Raw genomic sequence first — 27,345 nt, 5'->3', positions numbered from 1 at the left:
GGTCAAGACTTACCCTTGACATCAGGGAAATGGTGGCAAAAGTTAGGGTATTTGTATCTCCAAACCATACAATGCACTTCCAGGATACATCTGATTCCAGCTGATCCTTGGATTCAGCTGTGAGTAACATTAATCTAATTAAACAAATGTCTATTTTTGCCAATTTCCTATGACCGGCTTTCTGTGGAACATCATTTTCTGAAACTAGAGCTTTTGTGCAAGAGCAGCTATAGGTTTGAGGTATTTGAATTTTGCCCCTACTGCATGATTTCATGGTGCCAGACATTGTTCCTACTGTAGGAAGGCATTGCCTTAAAGCTGCTGTTGTTAATGGCTTCTAACAGAAGAACAGAAATGAAGTGTTTTGTTGCAGTATCTCTGTTTACAGGTCAGAAATAGCGCCAATCCATGATCTCTGGTATGTATTAGTGTTTCATATGATCAGTTAGAGGTATGTAATGAACAGGTTTAACTCACAATGAGTTACGTTCATGCAAAATATGCTGAACCATTTGCCCTTTTCTGCAAATGTATCATTTGCATGAAAAACAAATTTTAATTGCAAGCTGACAAGCCTATCTTTTTGTGCTATTTATACGCTTAGCATCTAATTGCATCACCTTAGCACCTCTTGTTGCGTTTCTGGGATAATGCATTATTTTGCATAATACTGGGAATTATGTCTTAGTCCTTATAGCTTTGGAACACTGAAAATGCATAGTTTCTCTGATTAGTAGTCGAAGCAGGTCAGGCTGCACAGGAAGCCAGAGGGAAGGTTGTGTCTAGTGAAGGTGGTGTTTTCTTTGTGTTTGTTTTTTAAGTTTAATGGAAATATTCTGTGGTGACTGCTTACAACCAGACATCTCAGATGATATTTATGCAAATATTGTTTGAATTACAATCTTGTGATTTACTGGATTGTAGATAATAATTTAAATTTGCAGTTTTGGTCCTTTCAGCTGTAGCCTCCCATTAGGTACTTAAACAGTGGTGGTCTCCTTTATTAGAACTACTGACACTGTATTAGGAATGTGTTTGAGTATTCTGATGTTACTATTTCATGCTATTGAGCCAAAATAGGTCTCTTCACAGACAATCTCTGCCTATGAAAAAATTAATTATTGATTCAGTTTTTCATTCAGAAAATCTCAAAGTGGCTTTTATGCTCTTTATGGAAGAAATTTGCACTAAACTGGAACAGTTGAGCAAACCATCAAAAAGAACCTTACATGTTCATGGCTGAAGGATCTGAACTCTTCCCTCTGCAGCTCCAAGAAAACTGAGAAAAGGAGAAGGCTCTTTGATTAGAAATGTAGCTCTCACCTTTCTTTCTCTAGCAAATTTATTTGAAAAAAGAGACTCTTCGTAATTCACTAACTTGTCAAGTTTTATAAAGATAAGTGTTATAGAGAATCTAATTATGTGAACCTCTCTAAATGAGAGTCACAATGGTTACTAGCCTTAAACAAACTGCTTCAGGGTGGTTTGCATGTGCTTCCGAAGTGGCAATCTTTTATCAGAAGCTTTCCTACTTGAGGGAGACCAAATTGAAAGGGACTGGCAGGTCGAGTAGTCTAGTAGAATTATATTCAAAGTGGAAAAATGTTTTGTAGAGGAAGACACTAGTCATATAAAGACCACACAAGATGCTTATAATAGTTGGGAATTTCAGCAGCACTGCTGAAGCTGCCTCTAGAAATGAAGCTGTAAGTACAGCACCACAGATTGAGGCCTGGCTGTAGTCATTAGGTTTTGATAGGTTTTCAGTTATCGCTGTTTAATTGTGACTTTCTGTCTCGCTTTTGGCATAAACCAAAAAGACTGTCAGTCACAGCACAAGTGGTATTTAGCTATTCATAAGTATAAATTCTTAAAGAAAAAAATATATTTAAGGTTGGCTTAGCATGTAAGTACAGCATTTGTAGTTGGATGTAAGGTGACTTTAGTTGTCCTTTATTTCTTCCTCAGGGTGTCACTTATAGCCACTTAAATAATAGCAAACTATATTGAAACTAGCATGGACGTAGGCTGTGGCTATATTGGCCTTTGAGTATACAGGAAATTATGAGAATTCCACTTTGTCTGAGGTGCACAAGAACACAATTACTATTTAAAATAAACTCTACCAAGAGCTTAGTCATTACTTTAAATGACTCTATCAATCACCACGTTCTTTAATAAGACTACCTTTCTTGTGCTAGTTGTTTTCCCGTAGAGTTTATGCTTAAAAACAGACAGCCTCTGTCACATTTATCTTAAGTGGATCTCCCCAGGGCAGCAAGTAAATGTAAAACTCTGTTTACAGCCATTTTTCATTTCCCAAGCCTTTTAATATCACTCTCTCAGGCTTATTTCTATGTCATTCACTTCATAATGTACGAAGTTGTCTTCCTACTTTCTACTGCTTTGTATGAAGCACACCAAACAGCAATTTCAGTCATCTTGAATGAGTACAAATTAAATCAAAGCCTGATGAAAATACTTTCCTTCCATGATGATTTCAGAGGTGGATACTGAAGGATATATCGCATCATATTAGTCAGGAGGTTATTTTTCTTCCTCTTCCCTGCAAAATGACTTCTGTTTTCAAAGAGGCATCATTTTATGGTTTTGTCTATGGCTTCCTAATACTGAGTCTCAAAGCTGCTACAGGAAAATATGGCTACATTTCAAAACCTATTGTTTGGAGCAACTGGGGATTATTGGCTTTAAACATCTCAGTAATCCAATACAGTGCTATAAAACATAATTTAAAAATGCAAAGGATTAAGATTTCCTTTCATAGGATTCTACAGAACTCAGAATAGGATTCTACAAAACTTAGCATTTTTAAAGCAACTTCTATTGCTAAAGATGAGAATCACCACTTCTGCAAAGATTTTATTTATGTATTTAGTACATACAAATCTTGCCATGACCTAGAATCCCTCTGTAGTAGGATACCCTAGTACCTTGGCTGTTTGCACACCATATATAAAGTTATATATATATACTTTGCAGAACTGCAGCCTCTGCTTATAATCCTTTACAATTGCATTGTGTTCCTGTGCAAAACAGCAGAGTATGAACTCGGGGAGTATAAGGTTCTCAGCATTCAGTGGAATAACTAAAAGACTTTTTTTCCCAAATATCTTTAAATATGAAAAATTTCCTTTTCTTGACTAAACACTTCTGTCTCATAAGGCTAATTATATTTTGTGAATGACACAAAAGACTTTATATCAATTTGCATTCAGATGAGGGTTGTTTGCTGTTCACTCCAGTGAGACCTGAAATATGCTTCAGCAAGAAGATTCAGTGTTTCAGAAGGGCTCACGGGGTGTTAGTTTCTGGCGGTCTGTTTTAGAATTGCACATTGGGAAGAATGAGATTTACCAGTTACTTACACAGCATGAAAATCTTATATCAGAAGTCAGAGCTCTTGTCATTTAAACAAAATGTTTTACATTAGGCTACAGCATATGGGCCTTTAATGCTTGATTCCCAGTAGATACATATATACATGACTAGTCTCATGGGGTTAGTCATATTCATAAAGTCAGTTTGCTATATATTAAGTCCTTTCATTTTTAATTTTCCTCTTTTGTATGCGATGGGTAAGGGCCACGGTCCTGGTACTTTGGGAGGGAGCTCTGCTGGTGTATGAATAGATCTCTATGTCCCAGTGCTGTCCTGGGATAAGTGGTTCGTTTGGAGAAACAGAACTCCATCTCCTAATGGGCTGATTTCCTGACTGAAAAGACATGCAGAAAGCCCTTAACAGCTGGGGTGCAGCTGAAAGTTAAAAAAGCTGACGTTGCCTCATTCCATTTAAAGTAGACCTTGCAAATGATGATACACCAGTGTTGTACCTCTCTCAATTCTGCGTATCATGTAAGTAGCTCTGTCAAGGAAAAATCAGGCATACTCTAGTTCCAGTGGAAAAATGCAATAATCCTAATTCCAGTTTTGTCCAGATATAGGGTATCTCACAGAAAGCTTGGCATTTTTCAGGACTAAAGGATTTATTTTAAGAACTGGCTTTGCTATATGTGTCATGGAAACTAGATGTGTTGTATAGCAGATCTTGATGTGTTGCATAATTTTATTTCATGTAAATAAAATGAGATCCTTTCCTTTCAACAAGTATGTTGTATAGTGAGTTTAAGCTAAAAAGTATTCAGAGATTGATCTGATAATGCAGAACAGTTTAAAATCAAAAAGTAATTAAGAGAATAACTTAATTTAATTTTAAATGTGGAAGGTACTCGTTCTTATTTTATCTTGTTTCATAAACAAAAGGGACCAGGCTATTTGTTTACCTTTACGTACTGTTTTCTTGAAATGAGTCAAGGGAAGAGAACAAAGTTTGTTAAACAGGGGAAAAAAAATTAAAACCAAATGTTAGGTTATCAAGATGTGTGAAACTAAACTGGTTAGGGCTGAATAGCTTTCTGCAGCAAGAACTAGGATCCTTAAAAAACATTTTTATATTAATTTGCATGTATTTCTTGAAAATACTTGGGCATCAGGTATCAGGTATTTTGAATGCAGCAGTGTACAAGAGGATAAAAATACCTGCTAGACTGAACTTCTGCTTTTACACTGCGATGCATATGTTCACCAATGCACGAGTAATGAAACAGTTGTGCACAAAACTATTCCACATCCCTCAATTCATGTACTTTACTAAAAACTCCCGAAGTAGTTAAATTCATTAGACATCCTGAAGATTGACCAGTATGGGCTCAGTGGGACTCGACTGATTATTTGATCTGGAAATCTTTTTCCTACCTTCTTTCCATGTGAACTGCTTATTTTTCATGACCTCAATTACAGTATTCAAGGAAGAAAGAGACTTTTAGCTAACCATTTAAGTTAAACCAGGAGTATGAGCCCTGAGGCTGCTCAGAACAGCCCTATCCCAAAAGCACAAAAATGCCCAGATTCTTGTTAGCTTTGCTATGCCTGATTACAGGGAGGAGGGCCCCTGCAGGGCTGGGGGCATTGCCTGGCCGCAGTGGGTCTCTCCCTCCACAGGCACCGGGGGCTCAGCCAGCTGTGCCCACCTCTCCGTTCTTATGCCCAAATCTCAGGCACTCTTAACTCCAGAACTAATATGATACAATATTTATTCTGTCGTTAAAAAACTATTCATTTCCTTGTCTGATGATAAAATTATTGTAAAATAGATCATTCATCTTTTCAGCTAATTCTAATTACAGCTAAAATCTCATTTGGTCTGAGAGTTTACTATATTTACTTGATACTTTTGCAAAACATTTCAGAACATAATCATCCATTATTATATTGCTACGCTGTGCTCTTGACTGCTTTCTGCCAAGTGTATTCCTGAGAACAATTGCTATTTTAATGTATCATCCAGAAGTTATGGCCTAGACAAATCAGAAAAATTGTTTCGTCTATTGTAATTTGGCATATGGTCATTTAATAGCCCACAGGAAGTCATCATGATTGTTTGGGATTATTTTTGCTATAAATATGATGAAAGAAATTTAAAATTGGCTAGACTTCACTTCCGCGACTGGTCTTGTCATTAGAACAGTGTTTGCTGGCTCTTTAGTTTTATCTATTAGTCATCCGTGAACAGTCATTCAGATTTGTGCGTGAAGTTTTGTAGAGCAGACTGACATTTTAGCTTAGCCTGTCAGAGCAGGGGTAAGCCTGTCGCACCACCTCTGCTGGGCTGTGCTGCGCATTGGGAGCTCTGCGGTCTCAGGGCAAGGGCAGCGGAGGCGATGTGTTGGAGGAGTCAAGACCCTGGCTCTACTCCGTGCCATAGTCTGTGGGCATGGTTATACAGTTTTTCAAGTTGATGACAGATGTGTTCTGAATTAGTTGACTAGCATACCTTCTTTAGGAATATTGATGAATTTTATTTTCTAACAGCAGAAGAACAGACTTAGGTTAAAATTGAAACTTGCTGGCTTTTAGTTTCCAAAATTCAGTAACGACTGCAAGTGTGGAACATAGACATACCATCTATGTAGGTACAAGTGCCCTGAAAGCATGCTCTCGCAATTATTTAGAGAGATCTCTCCTTACATCTGAACATTCTGTGTATACGCCTCACCATGTATGTGACTAGACACTGTTTTAACATTTCTCAGTCCTGCATACCTCAACTGATCAACTTACACGGACAATGTTTGGGAATCTTATTGCACTCATGTGCCTTTCTGATGTGATTTGACCTTGTGTGGTGGCCACTTAAGTCTTTTTTCCCTTTATCCCTGCAGAGCTATTATTCAGTACCAAAATTGCCAACATTTGCTTGTATGCAGTTAAAATATGTTAATGGAATTCTTCCTTATGAGAAAAAGTCCATCTTAGTTCAAACCTGGCATCCACTACATTTAAAGAAGTGGGAAGCAGATTTTTTACAGATTTCTTAGGAAAACAGGATTTCAAAATTAAATGTTGTGCAATTCTAGATAACAATGGAAAAAATCAGGATGTTGCAGTTTGGTCAATTGCCCACGGAGATGGCTTTGCTGTCATTGAGGAATATAATCCATGTGCAGAAATAACAATAATGTTGAGGATAGTTGCAAGACTGATTTTGTGAAAAGACGAGAAACATCCACAGCAAACGATTCTGACAGTTCGCTATCTGTGTAGTGTTGTGCAGTGCCTGGGTAGAAGTGCTGCACACAGAATTTGTGGACGCTTACCAGAGCAGCGGTCCTGGCAGCTGCGGCAGCTAATGTCTTCAGATCCGTATTCCACTGGTACAGGGCTATGAGGTATTTTTCCACAAGAGAAAAGGAATTTCTTTATAAGTTCTTTAACAGTTTTTCCATATTTTCAGCTTGAAGAAGTAGGAAACTGTAGGCTTTCAGCAGCCAAGTTGATGTTAAAATGTTTGAAAGGGTTTAAGTAGATTATTTGGGGAAAAAAAAAAGAAGATAGAAGACGGCTTTGTTGTTGTTAATAATACTGCTTTGGCTTTTAATTAAGTTTATTTTAGCTTTAACTTTTTAAGAGTGTCTTCTGCACCTTTCCTTTTAGGAGGAATATAGTTTGTAAAAAGCCAAATTGTAGTGGTTTTGAATGTAAGTAATTTCATAAAGTTCAGTGGAACCCTGTTCATTTATTCTGTTGGCTCTTCTTGTGCCGATGGGAGTTGGAGGGCTCACTGCTGTGGCAGCCGCTGTGTAACTGGACAGAGACTGTGAACTTCAGGAAGGGAGAAGGCGAGAGGGGCACAGGGAAGCCAGGGAGACACACTGCCTGCAGCTCTAGCTTAATTGCAGCCTATCGAGCAGTAGGTCACTCACTAAAGAGCCAACCTGGTATGACTTGCGTGGAGTCCTTTCACATTATAACTCAAAACAGAAGCAATTACCATAAAGAGACTTAGTGATTTCTTTTTAGCCCAAGTAGTGAATGAGAAATATTTTTATTATCTTGAAGACATGTTAGCCTTGTGGCTTCCTCTCTGTACATTTATATGCAGAGGATAAAACAAAAGGTAGCAAACAGTTTTTGCTTTAAATACTTATTAGTAAATTAAGCATGGTTTTGTGATTACGATTTTGTTTCCAGCACTTCACTCTTGAATAGCTGATAATAAGCAGCTTATGTATCAGCTTGGCTCTTCCATTATTGTTAAGTAAGTATCTTTATAAAGTGTTTACTGATTTACATAACAGTATCGAGAAGTTTGGGAATAATGGTCATATTTGTTTACTTATTTTCATCATTGAGATCATTATGTGATGTTAATGATGAATAATTATCAGTGAATTTAATTTTCAAGTGCATCCAAAATCTATTAATGCAAGCAGGTTATTATTATTTATTTATTTTTCACAACAGGTTTAACAATGCACAGCTGCCTAAGCATACCTTCCTATTTCATTTCTGCTTGGAGCATATTATTCATGCTATAGATCCCTATAGCAATTGTACTTGCCCAGTGTAATTAGGTATCCTGTGCGTGGCACTGAAGACCATTTGGCTCAAAGGAGACTCCATACCACACTACATCTCAGACAGCAGTATCGTTGGTTAACAGAAGGCGATTATGAAGCAGACTGAACTGGCCTTAATACGTAGAATTTGGTTGCATCCATAAATTTCTGTAGACAAAGCAGCCAAAAGAGGTGACCTCACAGCCTGCTTGCTGTGGTGTTAAATTTACACCTGGCACAAGGATGTAAACCCAGAGGTGTTTACTAAACAGGACAGAATAACTAATTTTACAGCTGTGGGATTAGTAGAGAATTTGATGGCTTATATTTAAGAAAACTTACTATTGTTTAGTAAAGTTAAATGATACGGAAACTTAGTAAGTAAATGTTGCATATTAAGGGGTTCAACTTTATTTTTTCTGTGCCAAACTGGGGGGTAAAAGAAGTGTCCTTTCTTTTTAGGAGTAGCTATTATCATATGAATGCACTATGATAACTAGTGTTGAAGGGCTTTTCATATTTAAGCCACTTCCACCACAGACCTAATGCTCCACACTTCACACGCTTATATTGTATCAGAATGAAAGCATTTTTCTGACCAAAATAATATTGCTTTCTTTTTCATGTCTTCCATGCTGGTATGAGTCATCTGTAATGTGACATCATACAACAATAGTAAAAAATTAAATGGATACACCAAATGTACTTAATAAGTATGCTTAGGAAAGCCAGGTTATATTTGCATCTATACGTGTGACTTTCGTTTAATTCATTATGCTGGAGCCATTGTGGTGTTGTAATTGAGGTGATTTCAGTTTTCAACAAAATAAAAAGAAAAACATCATTTTTTGAGGAAACAAACCCAAATATTTCATTCCTTAATTATGAATTACTTATTTATAAACCCCTGTCTGTCAATATTGGGTGTGTATTTTTCTGTAGCTGTGCAAAGGGTGCTAGTGAGTTGTTTATCTGTTTCTGGAGTTATAGAATTTGATGTATGTTCAAGCTTTTCCCTATATTCATAATTTCTCCACCACAGATACCGTGTGTAAGATCTCCTTATTTCTCATTTAAAAAGTCATGCTGCTTTAAAGAAGGTGGTAGCATATATTTATACACATGCCTGTATGAATATAACTTTGAATGTTTTATTACTATCTTGCAGAAGAGTAAAGTGAATTACACTGAAAGCTAAACCAAACATCGTAGGGACCTTGTAAAACTTGGCTGTTCTGTAGAGATTGGAGTACTATGTGTTGGAAACCCCATGGGTAGGTGAAAGTGGCCTTTTTGATGGATCGTTAGCTGCTGGAGGTATAGACCTCAGTTCAGTTTTCACTGTATTTCGCAATTTTTGCTTCAAATATTAATTCTGACCTAGTGTTTTAAGAATTATTAGAAAGTAAGAAATCAATATCATTCTGGTAATTTAAATCACAGGGAAAGTAGGAACAAATAGCCAAATCAATTGTTATATTATCAAAGGTACCTGAATATGTTTTTATTTGTTTGTGGCATTTGTCATCACCAGCACAAAGGCAGCCGAATTGGCAATCAGTGCTGCTTCTCTGCTTTGATAACTTGATCCTCAGAGGGAGGCAGAAGGGCTACTTCAAGGGTAGGGTCTAAATCCAAAATGTAGGTCCTTGGAGTTCTGTCAGCCGCTGCTCCTGCCTAGAAAAACATAGGTAGTTATTTTCGACATGAAAGTCTGTTGGTCATGAAAAGGCATGTGTAGAAATAGTCCACTCTTCATAAGCAAGTATCTTGGTATCTATCTTACATCTAAACCTATGGCTTAACAGCTTGGATCTAAGCTCCAAAGAGGGTGTCGATATAAATTAGGTGTTTCTATAGCTACCTTGCATCTTGGGCTAAATCCATTTGGAAGAATCATGAGAGAATATGATTCTCTATCTTTCAACTCCCAAATGAGGGCCCTAACAAGCAAGTCAGGAGATTTTACAAGGTGGCAGGTACATGTAACAAAACACCAAATATACTCATTACTCAGTATTAATAATTATGAATATATTTTAATCTTCTTATTATCTTGACATTTCCCAAGGCAGTCCTAGTTTTATTTTCTTAATAAAAAAGAATTGCACCTCAAAGACATAACAAAACTATCTTCTCCATTTTTTTTTTCTTTCAGGAATTAAGTTGGGAAGCTACAGAGCATTAAGGTGATGTGTTTAATGTGTGGTGGCATCCTATGTGCAGAACATTTTATCTGAAACTTTTCAGTAGCCCCAAACTTCTTGACTTCCAAGGTGGAAGGGGTAGATTCTTGGATACTCCTGTGCCTACAAAATAACCAAAAATGAAGGAGGACAATTGTTTACATGCCGCTCTTATCTGCCTGGGTGTGCTGTATTACAGCCATGCCGTAACTACAGACAAACTGAACCACGCAAGGCCATCACTTCATGGTCACCATGAAAAGGGAAAAGAAGGACAAGTTCTGCATCGTTCAAAAAGAGGCTGGGTGTGGAATCAGTTCTTTGTTATAGAAGAGTATACAGGACCAGATCCTGTACTGGTAGGAAGGGTAAGAAAGAATTTGGTTTTCATTCTTGAATTTTTTGTGAGTTGCTTTCTTTCCTTGCCATTGCTTTTCTGTTGAATTAGTTGCTTCTTCAGCAGCTGCCTGATTCACCTAAGAATTAATCGTTCTATTGTAGCTCAATTAAGGTCTTAAGCAATATACTACCTAAGTCAATACAGACTTTTCCATTGACCTCAACAGTCTTTGAATGAAGGGGTACAAGCTGTTATCTAACACGACAGCAGGAACCACAGCAACCACTTGAGCAACAATATGCATCAAGAATATCTGGTATCATCCTTGGGTCTTTAAAAATGGTCATTAAAATGTAATGCCTTAACCCAGCAGCTCAGTAAAAGTGTACTGCTCAGTAGGTATCTCTTCATTTCTTTAATGTTATGTTATCAGTAAAACTAAATATATGAAGGCTATGTATAGAGGAAGATATATATCTATGTACACGCATCCTGGACTAATATTTTATTCTGTTAGTGTCTAACACAAACAGAATATAAATACATAAATATAAATACATGGTTGTGAAAATAAGAATGTAAGGTTTTGTTACTTCCTTTACAACGAAGAGGTTGTAATTAAAAACTTGTTGGCAATCACCGATTGGCTCATTCGTCACATCCCGTTTGTCACTTAACAGCTTTTTACATACATTAGTAAGTAGGGTACAAAATCTTTGTAAAAGTGACTCTTCCTTCCAACCTCATTTGAAAAAAGAACCTTTTCTAAATATCTTCTCATGCATTCTCTTCCTTAAATCTTAAACCTTAAATCTTAAAGCTTGGGTCTCAGTAGCACACTACATGCAGTAGCATGCAAGTCTGCGCAGGCAGCTTCTCTGAGCGCAGGGCAGATGTGTTCACAGCGTGTGCCTGCGTACGGATTATCACCTGATGTAAGACAAGATTTTTGAAAACTATGAAATGATAATATTTCCTGAACTTTTTTCTTTCATAAATGCATATATAACAAGTATACCATCTTGTTAAGGTGTGTCTGTTTCTCGTTTTGTAGCTTCATTCAGATATTGATTCTGGAGATGGAAACATTAAATACATTCTCTCAGGTGAAGGAGCAGGAATCATTTTTGTTATCGATGACAAATCAGGGAACATCCATGCAACAAAGACACTGGACCGGGAGGAGAGAGCTCAGTACACTCTGACAGCACAAGCTGTAGACAGGAACACTAACAGACCTTTGGAACCACCTTCTGAATTCATTGTTAAAGTTCAAGATATAAATGACAACCCGCCTGAGTTTCTTCATGAAAACTACCATGCCAATGTGCCAGAGAGATCAAACGTAGGTAAGTACTCGTAAATGTGCTTCAGCTCCTGGCCCTATGGAAGATGTTGCATCGTCAGTACATCATGGCTTTATTTCTTATTGGGAAGTAAAATTTACTTCATGCTCAGCCAGTGGCTCAGTCAATTTGTCTTACTTTGCTGACCAAATCAAACCCTGCACAGCTACTAGCTGTCACGATTGAAGTGTCTCTAGATGGTTCCTAGAACAGGACTATTTCCTTCTAGGAAGGAATGTGAGTGTCCCCTGGAATTTATGGGGTGTGAATCCTCTGGGGTAAACATCATCATTCCCTTGGCAGAGCTGCATAACAAAGCTAAGGAGTTACTGCCACACTATCTATTCCATTTTCGTCTTCTGTTTAAGCTTCTGTCTATCTCAGAGATTTCTACAGGAAAGATTTCTCTGCAGCTTACTGAGGAAAATGTAAACAGAAAACTATTATTTGGCTAATGACAAAAACAATCTAAGGCTTAAACTACCGAGGAAAAAAACTATACTGGTACAGAGTGACTGCTGGCTTCTATATATTCAGTGTTTAGAACATGAATTCACATCACAGCTGATGACAAATCTTTTTAGATCACACAAGTCTATTTTGTCGTATATAAATGGCCAAGTACATTTCTTTTTCATTTACCGAATCTGGGAAAAAGTTAAGAAATAGTTATGCTGTATGACTGAAAGCATCCGCACGCTTCTTACAGACACATTTGCTTCTGACTGTATTCCTTCTGTGTTTGCTTTCCACTTTTAGGTACATCAGTTATTCAGGTAACAGCTTCAGATGCTGATGATCCTACCTATGGGAACAGTGCCAAATTGGTTTACAGTATTCTTGAAGGTCAGCCGTACTTCTCGGTGGAAGCTCAAACAGGTATTATTGAGCAGTTTATTTGAGTAGGACCTCATAACTGGAATACATTAAAATGAAGAACTAAGTATATTGACTGAGGCAGTACAGTTGGATATATCTACTGACGTGTTTGTGCAAAGCTTCCTTCATTCTCTCTCGATTCCAGCTAAGCTTTTTTGCTGGCTGGTCCCCTGGTATTCAATAGAGCTTCTGGTTACACTACACTAGAGCAATGATGCTGTTTCTTTTGTGGTATGATATGATATATGATATGATATGATATGTTATGATATGATATGATAAAAACGGCAGTTTCAACGCTGAACTGTAGTTTTTCCAGGGTTGTTCTGTGTTCAGCTGTGTTGAATATTTCGGCTACTTTCCTTGCATAGCATGATGCACAGTGTAGGGAAAACAGAATCTGCACCAACACTGCAAATATTGCTGTGTTTTAATGCAAGCTAAAAATGCAGTGTCCAATTTCTCCTGATGTGAACATATGAAAATTTGTATGTGCCATATTTTCTTTGTATTTATAGGAATTATCCGAACTGCCCTTCCAAATATGGATAGAGAAGCTAAGGAAGAGTATCATGTTGTAATACAGGCAAAAGATATGGGAGGACACATGGGAGGCCTCTCAGGGACAACCAAAGTGACAATTACACTTACAGATGTCAATGACAACCCACCAAAGTTCCCACAGAGTAAGTAACAACTTCTTTGCATTTACTACCAGTACCTGTATTTGTATACTATCAGATCTATTCAAAAAGCAGTAACTGATGGATTATCACAGCACACATGTGAATAGATAAATATTACATACTGCTAGTAACATACAGAGCCTTAGAATCTGGATTATTTCCTTTGTGTTGCAAAGTGAGACGCTTTTTAAGGTTAAGATTACATTAGGAGGATTCCTAACCCTACAGTTCATTTTTTAAACCACTGGACCATGTTATATTAGAAATATACCTATGGTATGACCAGGGAGACATAGTGTGGACTTTTCTGTTAGTGGAGAAAGAAGCCCTATTTCTTGAGGGCCATCTTGTGTGTTAAATCAAATTGGTCAAGAATACTAGAAAATGTACCTGCCCTGCAGCAGTGCTGGATTAGCTGGTTTACCTTTTTTCCCTTTTTCATAATTCTGCTGTGGATGGTGAAAGACACTATAAAAAAGCAAGTAGCATTCATTACTCTGCTCAGACCACAAGAACTTTTAGAAATCATTGCAGGGAAATAGGAGGTTAAAACAAAAAATCACGGCAGAAATCTCTCCAATTAGACTGACAGCATTTGAAAGAAGTCTCCAAGTGGCTTCGTGTCATGCCTTTCAGTACTCCAAGTTCATAGCTATTTGCAAGCATAGTTATGGTAGTCATTTTCAAGGAACAAATCCAATTTGATTTTTGATGAAGATGAATAAAGAAAAGATCTACGTTATGTTCTTAAAGCTGTATTTCTCAGGCTTGAAGTCTCATGCTTTTCTTGGCCCTTGATGAAAATGTTGTACAATCTATTAATGGCTCCTGATTATGCCCTTTCAGGTCTTTGACAGACCTTCAAGCGAGTGAGCATCATTTTTTATTTCACATAGCCTTTCATTTTAAGTGTTGATGCTTTATCCTTTACTTCTCTAAACACTCTGTGGATGGCGAATGTCCGTAAGAATAAAGGTTAAGACTGGATATTCCTCAAGACTTATATTTACCATGACAGTCCAAGCTAAATTTAGTACAATTACATTTCTAAATTGATGGTTGAAGTGTATTGCTGGTGGTCAAACAAAGCAATTTTTTATACCTGTGCTATTTATTTTTCACACATAAAATTAATCAGGACGGACATTAACAGATTCAGTCTTCACAGTTGGGTGGAAGTACATTAGTGGACCCACACATCTGTTCTGCAGCTTATCTCTGCATGGGTTTCTGTTGGGTTTGTTTGGAGTGCAGTGCACACACCAGCCCAGCCCAGCCTGTTTCTCCTCTGAGCAACTGGTATGACACTGATACACCCTGGATAAGACCATCTCTCTAACAGCTCTTTTTCCGATGTTGCAGCTTCCTGGACCCTCATGCAAAAGTTTAAATTACATAGCCAGTCCCTAAATGTAAAAATCTATGTCAGCATTTTCTACCATTCTAATAGGAAAGTATTAAATCCTAAAAATGTCAGGTTTTACATAGCTCACAAACATACCTTTTCACTCAAATCATAACCTGGAACCCCAGTACATGGTATTTTGTTGATTAATTCCATCAAGTGATGGATTTTTCTCTAGAAATTCCAGCCACTTTACCGAGTATTTTGGGAAAATATTTAAAATTATCAGAAATGTTAAATAGCAGTTACTAAACTTAATCATCTAACGCCAACTTAAAACCTTAATTTGGAATGCTTTGTATCTCAGAAACAGGTTTGGCCTGTTCATATAGACATTCAAATGATTGATTTTTTTTTATTATTTTCTTTCTTCTTGTTCTTTTTTTTTTGTTGTTGTTGTTCATTGCTCAAGCACTTAATGAGTTATGTGCTTACATTTTGGGTTCTTTGTGACTGGAGTTAATGACCTATTCCAATGACATGTGCCAATTGTTTTTATGGGTAATGAGCCAAGTCCCTGCCTGGTGTAAGTCTCCTGATGTTCCTAGGGTGCTCGTGTAGCGACAAAGAGCAATTATGGAGCGGAGGATAAATTAGATTATTTTATTTTATTATGCTTCCCCCCCCCCCCCCCCAACTCATTAATGCTGATGTGCTGATGAAGTAGCAGAAAATGCTTACATAGGTTTGTACATTTAGGATCAGGTTATGTTATCCAAACTGTGGAGTGGGTTGGGAAGGTTGTGAAATCAATGCTGCCTAAAGGACAACTGTTGGAGAGAGATCTATCCAGGAACAGTAATGCTCTCCTCTGGTGCCCCTGAATACACAAGGGAAAAACTGTATGGCAACACATCTATGGGATGTTTGGGGATGGCTTTCCTGCTGGAGTTTGATGAAGGAAAGCTGTTTTCTGTTTGATATGGAATGCCACACAAATTGGTATGTATTCTCTGTTGTGTTGAATTTTAAGCGTCATTGCTACTGTACGTTCACCCTCCAAATTTAAGCCATAGAAAGCAACTGATCTATTCTTTAGCCAGCACAGCAGAGAGGTCTTATCCAATTTGTTGTATAAAATTTATGGCTCCTGAATGAATGGGCAGAAATGCTTCTGGACTCTAGAGACTTGAAGGTCATACTATGAGTCGTATGAAAGAGAGTTTTCCTTCCTTTTTTGTAATAATGTTTCTTATATGAATGATAACCTTGATGTTACAACAATTTCTGCATTCGGAATAATTGATTGTCTTTTTAACCCTACCCTGAACAGAGAGATACACAGATGTGTTGTAAAACATCAGTAGGGAGGTAATGTTACATAGATTAGCAATGTGCTTCAAGATTTCACAACTGACTTGCTTCTCAGAGCTCTTTATAATGTAACATTCCTTCAGGGGATTTGAAAATGTAAAAAATTACTGTGTTTATTTGGAACTTACAAGTTAAACTAGTAAATACACAACTGGAGAGCAGACTGCATACTTAAGGCAGATGCCTTTTTTCCTTCCACCAGGTGTGTACCAGATGTCAGTGTCGGAAGCAGCTGTTCCAGGAGAGGAAGTAGGAAGAGTGAAGGCCAAAGATCCAGACATTGGGGAAAATGGCTTAGTAGCTTACAGCATCATTGACGGAGATGGCATGGATATGTTTGAAATTACAACAGATTACGAGACTCAGGAAGGTGTTGTAAAGCTTAAGAAGGTGAGTATTACCTACCAATGTGTAGCATTCTTTGTTGTTGACAGAAGATTTGGTAATAATGGATTAGCACCTAAGATCAAATATCAGTAAATGCAATTTCACTTAATTTGTTTCTAGAGCTGTGATTAACTCTTAATATTCCATTTCCCCATTAGCTGAATTGGAATGGAAGAAAATAACCCAGAAGAGTTACATAAATACTGTACAGTGGATAAATTGCACAAACTAAATGAATTCATAATAAAACGTCACGGTAAAATACAATGCCATCAGCTTCATTGTTAATGAAGTTTTGCCTAGTGCTGATAAGTAGCACACATTCACTGTTGCTTTATGTTCGGTCTGAATAGCCTCATGCCCTATAGTTTGAATTCTTCAACTGTGCATTGTCCACAATATTGTTCTGAAGGAGTCACAGGCTATGAGAAAAGCAGCAAAAATACGGAGGTGATCTCGGATACAATCCATCAGCATGCTCTTTAAAAGTGTTACTAAATGAATTTTAAATTACAAATGATAAATCATAAATCTTATTCATTATTTCAGCATTATTATTTTGCCCTTTGTATCTTTATAGCTATTAATCTGTCCTGGAGATAACCAAAACTGAAAGGAGAAGGCCTGGGCAATTTAATGTGAAAGTTAGCCCTGCCTTGCACATTGGGATGGTCTCGCAGAAAGACACCCAGAGGTCTCTTCTGGTCAAAACTCTGCTGTGGTTCAATTACTCTCTCTGTTGTAGAGGTGGGAGTGTGTTATTTGTGTGTTTTACAATGCAGGTGGAACTGTCACACCACTAGTCTATGGTGTTAGCAGACTGTGACTTGTGGTTGGCACCTGCATGATCATTTTGAGGTTCCCAGTGCTGCAACGCTGCGGCCATGCCATGTTACTGACAGCACAGGTGTGCTGTGGCTTTTCCCAGCCTCCCGAAAGGACTTACCTCATGGGGCATTATTTCACCTCCCCATTGTAAAGTGCTCCGAGATCTATGGATTGAAAGACAGACAGAAATGAAAGCACTGCAAAGCATCTGCACATTTCCCCTACTACTTAAATAATTTAACTTCTCTGGGTCCATAATTTAACTTCTCACGATGCTCCCAGTTCAAGCCACATCCATATCTCTAAAGGAACACATGCCAGCTTGGGATAGGCCAATGCTGGCATATTGTGGGAACCCCTTCCCTATCCATTGCTGTTTTGTGTTACATGGGAGGCTGTATGAAGAAAAGGTTAATTTTCCCAATAATGATGGTCTCCTGAGTGATACAGCAAGCAAAGAGCAAGACAAGGACCGTGTCGTGACATCTTGAGCGCCTTCCTATGCTGCTCCATACATAGAATGTAGCTCCTTCCATTTGAGTCTTGATGTTTTTAAATACACACATTTCAGTCTAAGCTTGTTGACAGATGCTCACATTTGTTTTATGTCATTGAATACTAGGGGACTGCTTACTGCTTTTACACTCTACTTCTCCTAACTGTGGCATGTGTTGTCTTATTTCTCACAGCTCTTAGATTTTGAAACCAAAAAGTCCTACAGTCTGAAGGTAGAGGCAGCCAATGTACATATTGACCCTAAGTTCATCAGTAATGGGCCATTCAAGGACACAGTAACAGTGAAGATATCAGTGGAAGATGCCGATGAGCCACCTGTATTTTTAAAGCCAAGTTATGTTTTTGAAGTACAAGAAAATGCAGCATCTGGTACTGTGGTTGGAAAAGTGCATGCCAAAGACCCTGATGCTGCAAACAGTGCTATAAGGTATGCTTCATCAGAGCGAGCTGTTTCTTTCTAAGCATTAGCTTTTAGAATTGTTATGCAAGTTATTAAGATAGTGCGATAGATCTAGCACAGTAATATTCTACATTCACCCAGGATGTTAATAAATTTAACCATATAGCATTGTTTTTAATGACTTGTTCCATAAGCTACTAGCTTCTCAAAGCCTATATCACTAAGCAAGTGGTACCATAGCTATGTCTAATTAAAATAGGACATCTGTGTTAGGCTCTATTCTAAATTACATTTTCTATAAAATATCACAGCATTTTTTTCTTTCTCAAAAGATACAAGTCTACACAGTAGATTAGAGATTATGTTGGGTAATTGTTAAATATTAATTGCTAATGTACAAATACACATACCCCTACTTTCCACTGTTACATTGGATAGTTTTCTTTTTGTTTATTTTTGTTCATTATGTTCTCCATGTAACTTAAATTATGAAACTCTTGTTTTGTGGGTATAGTTGACAATTCAAAGAATTGCAAGGTAAAGATAGGAAAACCGGAGCTGTATAAAACTGTATGAATGTGTAGATAATGGGTAATATTTATTAATCTGGTATAATCAATTAAAATTCTGAGTAACCCAAAGATCAGAAGACTTAAAAGATCTTAATGATTAACATGAAACAGAAGAAAACTTAAATATCTCAGTAGATACTTTTATCATGTTTTATAAGAGAGGAAAATGAAGAGTATTTTGGGGCTTTAATGGAGACTTCAAAGAACACCAGTTTTCACTTACTATAAACATTGTGATGTAATATTTTTTCTAAATGTAGACACCAGTCAGGTGAATCTCCTTTTAAAAGAGCACATATCACCCCTTTGACAATGATATTAAGGATAACAATAAGTGTACTAAGAATTATTTAAAAATAATAACAATATAGAACAAATTTGCATGCATGAAACTAAGTCCTTCCATCTAATTACTGACTTTCAATCTGCTTTAGATATTCAATTGATCGTCACACTGACCTTGAAAGATATTTTATTATTAATGCAGAGGATGGCAATATCAAGACAATAAAAGCTTTGGATAGGGAAGAAATTGCTTGGCATAATATCTCTGTCTTTGCAGTTGAAGTCCGTAAGTATTTCACTGAGGTATTTTATAATCAATGATATAAATTCTGTAGTCTTCTAATTGTCTCAGTTTGACAAGCTGTGAAAAATCCCAGTAGAAATGCTTCAGCCTATTCCATTTTCCGCTGGATACTGCTGGGATTTTGTTTGTTTTGAGGAGTTTTCCTGCTTCTGTTTCATTTTGGGTTTGCTTATTCTTATAGACAAACAACACCAGGAAGCCAAAGTTCCAGTTGCAATTAAGGTCATCGATGTCAACGATAATGCTCCAAAATTTGCAGCAGCCTATGAAGCGTTTGTTTGTGAGAATGCTAGAAGCAATCAGGTATGCCTGTGCCCACCACCTTCCCTGCGCACGGACTGCTTTCTTCAGGGTGTTAGCCCAGTTTTGTGTCGGCAACTCAAATAAGTGGTAGTAAACAAATGTTTATTTTGAAATTTTGGCCTAAATACCCCAAAGCACACAGAAAGGCACTTTCCTGTGTTTTTATTTTGAACTACTATCAACAGTTATAGATACAGTGCTTTGTGCGCTGAAGGTGACTGATGTTGAGTGTGAGTATCCACCATCCCATGGGCAACAAAGCGGGCTGGGAGCAGCTTCCCCATTTGTGAGCCTGTTTCGGATATTACAAAAATACTCAGTCCCTCCTGGGAAGAATCACAGTACAGTGCTCGTAGAGCTTAGCCTGCAGGTTTATCCTTGAACAGTCTGTGAGGAAGAGGGGTGAGTACCACAGAGAAATACGGCCCTACATGATATCTGTACTTCTGCATGTAGTGTAGCAGCTTGAAAAGGATGTTGTGCTACCTCTTTCTGAACTGCTGAATTTTATGCGGAATTTTATTTAGTCTATTAAGTTAACATTAACACATATTTGTGGCGTATACTGTTACATCTTTAATTCTCCATTGGTTAAATATAATAGTAAATAAAGATTGCTTGTTCTAGGTTTGAGTCTGCTCTATGTTTATAATTGCAGACACTTTTCAGGCATGTAGGGGGGCTCTGCCCTTTTTTTGTACTCAAGAGATTTCTCAGAATGCTGTCTATATGTGATGTATCCAGAGAAGGAGCTGTTTGTTTACAGAGTACTTTTCTTTTACAGCAATTTATTACAATTAGTGCTGATGACAAGGATGACTCGGCCAATGGACCAAGATTTATCTTCACTTTACCACCTGAAATTATTCATAATCCAAATTTTACACTCAGAGACAACAGAGGTTTGTGTGAAGATTCCCTGTATACTAGAGTCCAAAGAAATGACAAAGTAAAACTAATGGCCAACATAATGTTATGCAACAGCATTTTCATTAACTTGGACAGAGTGTCTGTTTTCCAGAGATTTAGGGGAGGAAGGCAGAAAACATACAGCTGAAATACAAGGATGTTCTTGGAATAATGTGATGCTTGTTAACTCGCTTTCATTTTCTTGAATACATTTTTAAAATTACATAATAATACCCTGCATGAAGAATCCACTGCCATTTTATCTTCCTGGAAGAGGGTGAAAAACAATGACAAAAACTTTCACTAAATATAATTGGCAAATCACCTCGATTTAGAGAAAACATACTTGCTAAGCCAAAATTGTTAGGTTGCTTGTATTTGTTCACTTTACTCTGCTTGCTGTTTTTTGTAAATTATGGATCATGTGAGATGTGGACTAGATTCCTAATGGAATAAAATCACTGCCATGCTAACCTTTTGTAGGAAATATAAATTTGGATTTTTGTTGTGAAACATACCCACATTGGGTGTATCTCAGGACGGGTATCCTGATTCCTTTGCCAATTTTCTATCCATGAAATATAGTATAAATCTTGCATTCAGATTGACGTTAAGATATAAGAAATTTGTGGGGAAAAATCCAGGCATAGGGGAGTGTCCAAATTTATTTGATCATCTAACATAAAATCATCAGCGAACCTAACTTGGTGAGGAAGGCAGAAGGGGGTAAATGGAAAAAAGACAAGTCTGCCATTATACATATTTATTCTATTTATTTAATGATAATCAGTAGGATATTGTCATTCAATGTTCATTTGCTATTTTCCTGTATGGGGAAAAAAACTGCTTCAGCTTCTAAGAAATTGGTTTTAATTAGCAAGCTTTAATGTTTGAAGGAAACTTGACTGTTTTCAGAAAAGTAGAACTGGTTTAAATAACAAATCCAAAATATTTCTTCTAGATTGCCAGAAGTACAAAAGGCAACATAATCCAGATGCATGATTTCAGTAAAAACTTCTTTTTCTCAAGTATTATGTTGTGGCATACTGTATATCTCTGTCAGCATCTGAAGTGAGGGCAATTATCATCAGAGTCCCCAAACAAAATTTCTGTTATTCTTGAAGGGTCAAAGTAATACTGTTGCCTAGTGCTTGACACTTGTACATACATAAGCGATTCGTAACAGATCCAGTGGAGGGGATATATTTATTCTCTTTAAAGTAGTAAACCACAATTTTTGAAAAACTGATGAATATATTTTTAGAGGAAAGTAAATAAAAATGTATTCTTTGCCTGAGACCTTGAGGGCAAGTTTCTCTTTAAAAGATGTTTTATGGTCACCATATCAAACTGAAGATGAATTAGGTTTTATAATCTAACAGAGGAAGCATAGGTCAGAATTGAGACTCTCTGATACAGCTGCAGGCAAATGCTGTTATGGTTTCTGACTCCAGCCAATTCTACTAATCTTTCATTTCTGTATCCAGCAAATTCTTTCTTTTTTTTTTTTTTTTTTTTTCAATAAAAAAGTTAGCCCAGGAAAAAATGTTTTGTAATTGAAATGATGATGTCAGCTGAATGCAGTGATTGTACCTGACAATACTGCAAAAGGTTATTTCAACAAGATGCTATTTAAGGATCTAATCTTCTCTCATAGTTTAGTGTTTGGGAAATTAATAATGTAATGAAATCCATCCATTTTCATCCTGTCTGTCCCTCATTTTTGTACAGTCTTCAGTGCAGTCATGTTGTTAATTTAACTATTTCTGTTGGCTGTTTTAAAGTAAGTTATGGTAGAGAGCAAATTAAAAAAAGTTAAAGTTCTATATACTTCCATACAAAAAAAAAACCCCAAACCCAAAAAACCCAACCAAACTTCTCGGAGAGAGTGTGTTACCATCTGCAAGTCAAATAATTTACATGACTATTTGAATATTTTTTTTCTCAGTTATAAATCCAAGTAGTCTAATATACCAGGCCACCGCTTTCAGAGGGAATTGCTAGTTTCAAAGAAAAACAGCCTTATTTACTGTGGAGAACAGTTAATGAAAACTCCAATGTCTGGGTCTATTACAGAACTTTAAAGTGAATACAATCCATAATTATCATTTAATAGAGTTTCTTTCTACCAACTCCTAAAAGTAATCACATATTGCAGTAATGCAAAAAATGTAATCACATTCTACATCCTATTAATAGCCTACTGTGTTACCAAGTTTTTCAGCTGAGACTATCTTCCATACTTCCATAGAAAACATGAGATAATGGCTTATCACATGCTGTGATAAAACACTGAATTACTTTTGCACTGTTTACTTACATTATACCACATAAATAAACAGCACTGTGTTTGCCCAGGCCCTGTTCAATTTTACTCCCATTGAAGTCAGAGCTTCAAAAGAGTGGTGGAGGTTCGTGGCACTTCACAGTAAAGAGATGGATTTTCAGCAAGTGGGTTTCCTGCTTTTAATCCTGCTGTGTCCTAAACTGAAACGCCCTTGACTCGGCTTGGCTCACCTTGTGTGGAGGCCTGGCACAGAGCCAGCGTTGCTGGAAGGGTTGCAGCCACCTTGCTTTACCGTGCTGCACAAGGACGAGTTACACCTCAGTGGCAAAGGCTAGGTGTAGCCGTGTTCCCAAATCCACAGCATAGTGCTTGACAAAGACTGAAATTAAATTTGCGAGTCCCCTAAAATCGGTGACTAAAATCCACTTTGTTTTAATAGAAACAAGTCCTCTGGCTCTCAATTTCAGACCTTCGTAATCAAGACATTTTGAAACATATGTACAAGAAAGTTACCGGATTTTGCCATGGATTAGCCACAGCAATTGCTACTGCCGGGTAATGATTTTAGAGAGCTGGACCCCTGAAAGTGCTTGTTTCCTGCTGAATCAGCACTCATATTCTGATATAGGTGGTAATGTTCACAACTACAGTCAGCTGCTTAAATCTAGAAGCCTCCTTACACAATATATATGCTAACAAGCTCCAAAAGCTAAGCTACATTTGCCTGTATGTAAAGGAAAAAAACTGGAAAACTCTCAAGAAGATCACCAGAGATAAAGATGAAAATCAAAGGCCAGGAAGATCACTCTAAAGATCACCACGAAGTCATGCAATTTTAACTTCTAATTGTGAAGATTTCATGGAGAGTATAGGTAATCTTCACTTACAATAGTGTTGGATATTGGATATCCCAGACAATAATAGCTGGAAAATGAGAGTGTATTTTTCCGGATGGTGTTGAGATGGCTGTTTTCTTCCTTCTGTCTGGTGTTAACCCCCAATGTGTTTGTTAAGACTGTCAGTCAAGTAGCTCCCATATGTGTTAAGTAGTAGTTTTAAGCTGGTATTGACATTTAACTTCTGTTTCTTGGCTTAAAAAATGCCATTATACCTGGATTATAGTTAAACTCCTGGGACTTGGAAATAATGAAAAAGCAAGAATGAGAATACTAGCTTGGATTATATATTATCTTTTATCTAGGTGAAAGAGGATTGGGTTTTTTTCCTCTTACAGATATTTTGTTTCTTATAAATGTGAGAAGTGAACATAAACAAACAAAAAAAAACTTTTAAAAATGACCTTTTAGAGTTGATATATGCTAGTCCTTTGTAAAGTTTAGCCAGGCATGTTGATTAGATTTTTCTTTTTAAAAAATGTTAAAATAGAAATGACTGCAAGTTAAACCAGATAAATCAACCATTGGATCAAATTGAGCCTTAGTGTAATGTAATTGACTGCAGTGGAATTGGCCAGTCTGTATAAATGAATAATATGCTATTCTTTTTCTTATTTCTAGTTAGGAATACTATTTAAGCTGCCAAAATTTAAGAAAAATATGACATGATGTGACGTGATATAACATAATACACATAGACAGCAGACTAAATATATTAATATATGATAATGCCTGTGTTTCCTTCCATATTGCCTTTGCAGCCTCTAGGCAGTTGTAGCTCAGCCCACTACTAATGTTCATACTTTTTTGCTACAAGAATAATCTGTCCTATTACAATCTTTTATTTAACAGAGCAGATCTTTGTTCTCATATTGAGGAAATGAATTATTAAATGAATTTTAGAGAACTCTGTGGAGTAGTTTTATTCTATATCAATATATTTTGGTTCAAGTATTACTTGATAGGTTAATAGGTATTAGATGTTACATTTCTATTTATACCAAATTGTTATAAGTCCATTAATTTAAAGTCCTAAAATAAGAGTCCTATCACACAGACACTGATATCACTAAAGTCCTTTAAAAATTTGTGCTACAAAGCCTAGCTGGGCAAATGTCGCATGTAAACATTTAGGAGGTTAGAAGGACTGAAAAGAGATGAAGGGCACCTCCAAAACCTAAAAGTAATAACCGATCAGATCTTTATCAGCTTCTCTGTCCTTAGCAAACGCGACCATCCTGTAAAGGAGAAGTTAACAAGCTGTTTTCTATCCAGACATTTTTTGTGAGACTTCAGTATCAGAAGGACTACAGTTCTGTCACGCCGAGGTAACTGTGCTGGGCATCAGGTGTGGTGGCCCTGGAAGGAGAGGTGTAGATATGGGGAGATGAATTAATCTGGCATGTAACAAACAGATCTGATCTAGGACAGTCCTACAAAAATTTCATCCTTGCTGGTAGAAGTTATTAGTGGGAGAGTCAGATAAGCAGGGTCCTAGTGCAAACATCCTTCTTATTCCATAAATTGACCCCTGTCCACAAAATCTGGGGATGGTTTCAGATCTTGTCCTCCATCAGGGGTACTGCCTGCAAGGCTGGTTAGTATAAAGCAAGAATACTTCTCTTTTGGTATGATTTATTCACAAACTTTCATGGAAATAGCAGTGATTAGATCATTAAGAGAGGTTTTATGATTTGCATTATTAAATTCTGGAATTTATGCTGACTCTTCAACAGGAAAATGATTAATCTTCTGCAGTATCCTGAGGCAATAGTAAAATGGGTACCGTCGGAGGTGAATTAGCCCTCCCTTAGTAGATAAAAGAACCATTCTTTTATTTTTTTCCTGTCTGTTATATAGTGAAAAATAAAGAACACAGCAAAACAGAAAAGGTTGTGTGAAGTAAATCCTCATCCTAAAATAGTTTTTGAAGGTCTGAAAGCCACAGATATGATTGTTTCATTTTATTTACTTCAGGATGTTTACAATTTTATTAACTTGGTTCGGTGTGAGAACCGAGAAACAAAGAGCACAATAACGAAACGCTGTCCGTCTGTCCTAGCCTGTGTCCGGTGCGGCCAGGAGCAGGAAGCACTGGCTGTCTCATCCCAGCGTTTCATGTCACACGTTCCCTTTCAAATACTTGTGCCCCAGGAGGTGTGAAGGACCCTCCGAAACGACCCCCCGTGGCTAGGCAGCAGCTGGGCTCCCACCTGCCCCAGGAGGCCCTTGGCAGGCCACCGCTGGGATGGAGCAACACTGCAGCCCTTCCTCCCTCCACACAGCTCAAAACGTGCCCAGACACACTGTGCCTGCACGATCGAGCTTTCTGAGTAACACAGGGTCTGATAAAATACTGCTTATGTTAGCGTTACAGAAAGAGGTCGACACTGAGGCTCAGATCTGCTAATACACAGCAAATGTTGGCTTCATTTGGGTGGAAGTCTTGTTAACACAGACCATTTTTGTACAGATTTCTGCCTGCCATTCCTGTGGGTCTGACACCACAAACTGTAAATCAGAGAGAGTTGGGGTTTTTTTCCCTCCACTGAAGGCTTTAATTCTGGAAAGAGACTAGAACCAGCCCAAAGAGCAACACCAAGGCTAAGTCATGATGGTAGTTGATGAATCTTGTGAGTTTCCCAGAAAGTTACTGGAGTGCCAGAAGGAGGTACTAACAGAGAAATTTTGTGTTCCTTGTGTTGCCCTCATCACCCTAAAATAATTAAAGTTGAGCGTGGTACTATATGAATGAAAGGCTATACTGTGATTGCTCTGGGGTCATTAGGAAGGTGATACTTTGTACTGCTCCATTATACAAATAATGCTAAGGCATCTGAAAATCCAGAGCTGTTGCAGCAAGATAGATTTTTTTTTATATTTTTAATAAGAGGATGACTTTGTGGAAAAAATAATGAAGACTGTCTCTCTTTAAACAGATAACACAGCAAGCGTTCTTGTTAGACGTGAAGGATTTAGTCGCCAAAAGCAAGATTTATACCTTCTTCCTATTGTAATAAGCGATGGTGGAGTCCCCCCTATGAGCAGCACCAACACCCTCACCATTCGGGTCTGCGCCTGTGACAGCAATGGCTCCTTGCTCTCCTGCAATGCAGAAGCCTACATCCTCAATGCTGGATTAAGCACCGGAGCTTTAATTGCCATCCTTGCTTGCATTGTGATTTTGTTAGGTAAGAAAGTTCTTTACTCATTACTTTTCTATACTTGTTTGTGTTTAAAAAAAATTAACCTTGCCTTTGGCTCCAAGATGGAGAACCAAATCTTAATTCCTTAGCTTTTATTTTTATAGGAGTTACTAATCTGCCTAGCTGAAATGCAGTATGTGATAACTGCAATAGCAGACACCAATGAATTTGTCTAGGTGTGCTCAGAGAATGTCCTTTTGTGGCCTAATATCAGTTAATCAGGGACACTGTTTAAAGGAGGTCGTGACACACAGTTTTAAGTTTTGTGATCTTCCCTGGATGACAAGTTCCTTATTGAGGTCAGCCAGGATTAACGGCTCCTACCAGCTATTTCCCTCTGACTCCTCTTGTGTTGAAGACAAATGATTGGCTCTAAAGAC

The 27,345-nt window shown here is 37.4% G+C and overlaps 1 protein-coding gene and 1 long non-coding RNA gene across 3 annotated transcripts in view; one reads left to right on the top strand and one right to left on the bottom strand.

Moving 5' to 3' along the window:
* The window catches only part of CDH11 (cadherin 11), an 81,793-nt gene that overhangs the window by 50,934 nt on the left and 3,514 nt on the right, over positions 1-27,345 (top strand). Inside the window, exons 3-13 of one of the 2 annotated variants that reach the window (XM_037409375.1) lie at positions 9,085-9,190; positions 10,075-10,470; positions 11,497-11,791; positions 12,548-12,667; positions 13,186-13,353; positions 16,275-16,462; positions 17,977-18,230; positions 19,210-19,346; positions 19,546-19,667; positions 20,452-20,569; positions 26,699-26,950. In XM_037409375.1, coding sequence (XP_037265272.1) covers positions 10,243-10,470; positions 11,497-11,791; positions 12,548-12,667; positions 13,186-13,353; positions 16,275-16,462; positions 17,977-18,230; positions 19,210-19,346; positions 19,546-19,667; positions 20,452-20,569; positions 26,699-26,950 — 1,882 coding nt within the window. In that variant the 5' untranslated portion in view covers positions 9,085-9,190; positions 10,075-10,242. The remainder of the gene's footprint in view (positions 1-9,084; positions 9,191-10,074; positions 10,471-11,496; positions 11,792-12,547; positions 12,668-13,185; positions 13,354-16,274; positions 16,463-17,976; positions 18,231-19,209; positions 19,347-19,545; positions 19,668-20,451; positions 20,570-26,698; positions 26,951-27,345) is intronic. The other variant, XM_037409374.1, reaches the window with a different exon arrangement.
* The window catches only part of LOC119157952, a 34,527-nt gene continuing 16,465 nt past the window's right edge, over positions 9,284-27,345 (bottom strand). Inside the window, exon 3 of the long non-coding RNA XR_005107711.1 lies at positions 9,284-9,593. This is a non-coding gene — a long non-coding RNA (uncharacterized LOC119157952). The remainder of the gene's footprint in view (positions 9,594-27,345) is intronic.

Source organism: Falco rusticolus, chromosome 15 (genome assembly GCF_015220075.1).
Source record: "Falco rusticolus isolate bFalRus1 chromosome 15, bFalRus1.pri, whole genome shotgun sequence".
Lineage (NCBI taxonomy): Eukaryota > Metazoa > Chordata > Aves > Falconiformes > Falconidae > Falco > Falco rusticolus.
This window is presented reverse-complemented; position numbering and strand designations above follow the sequence as displayed.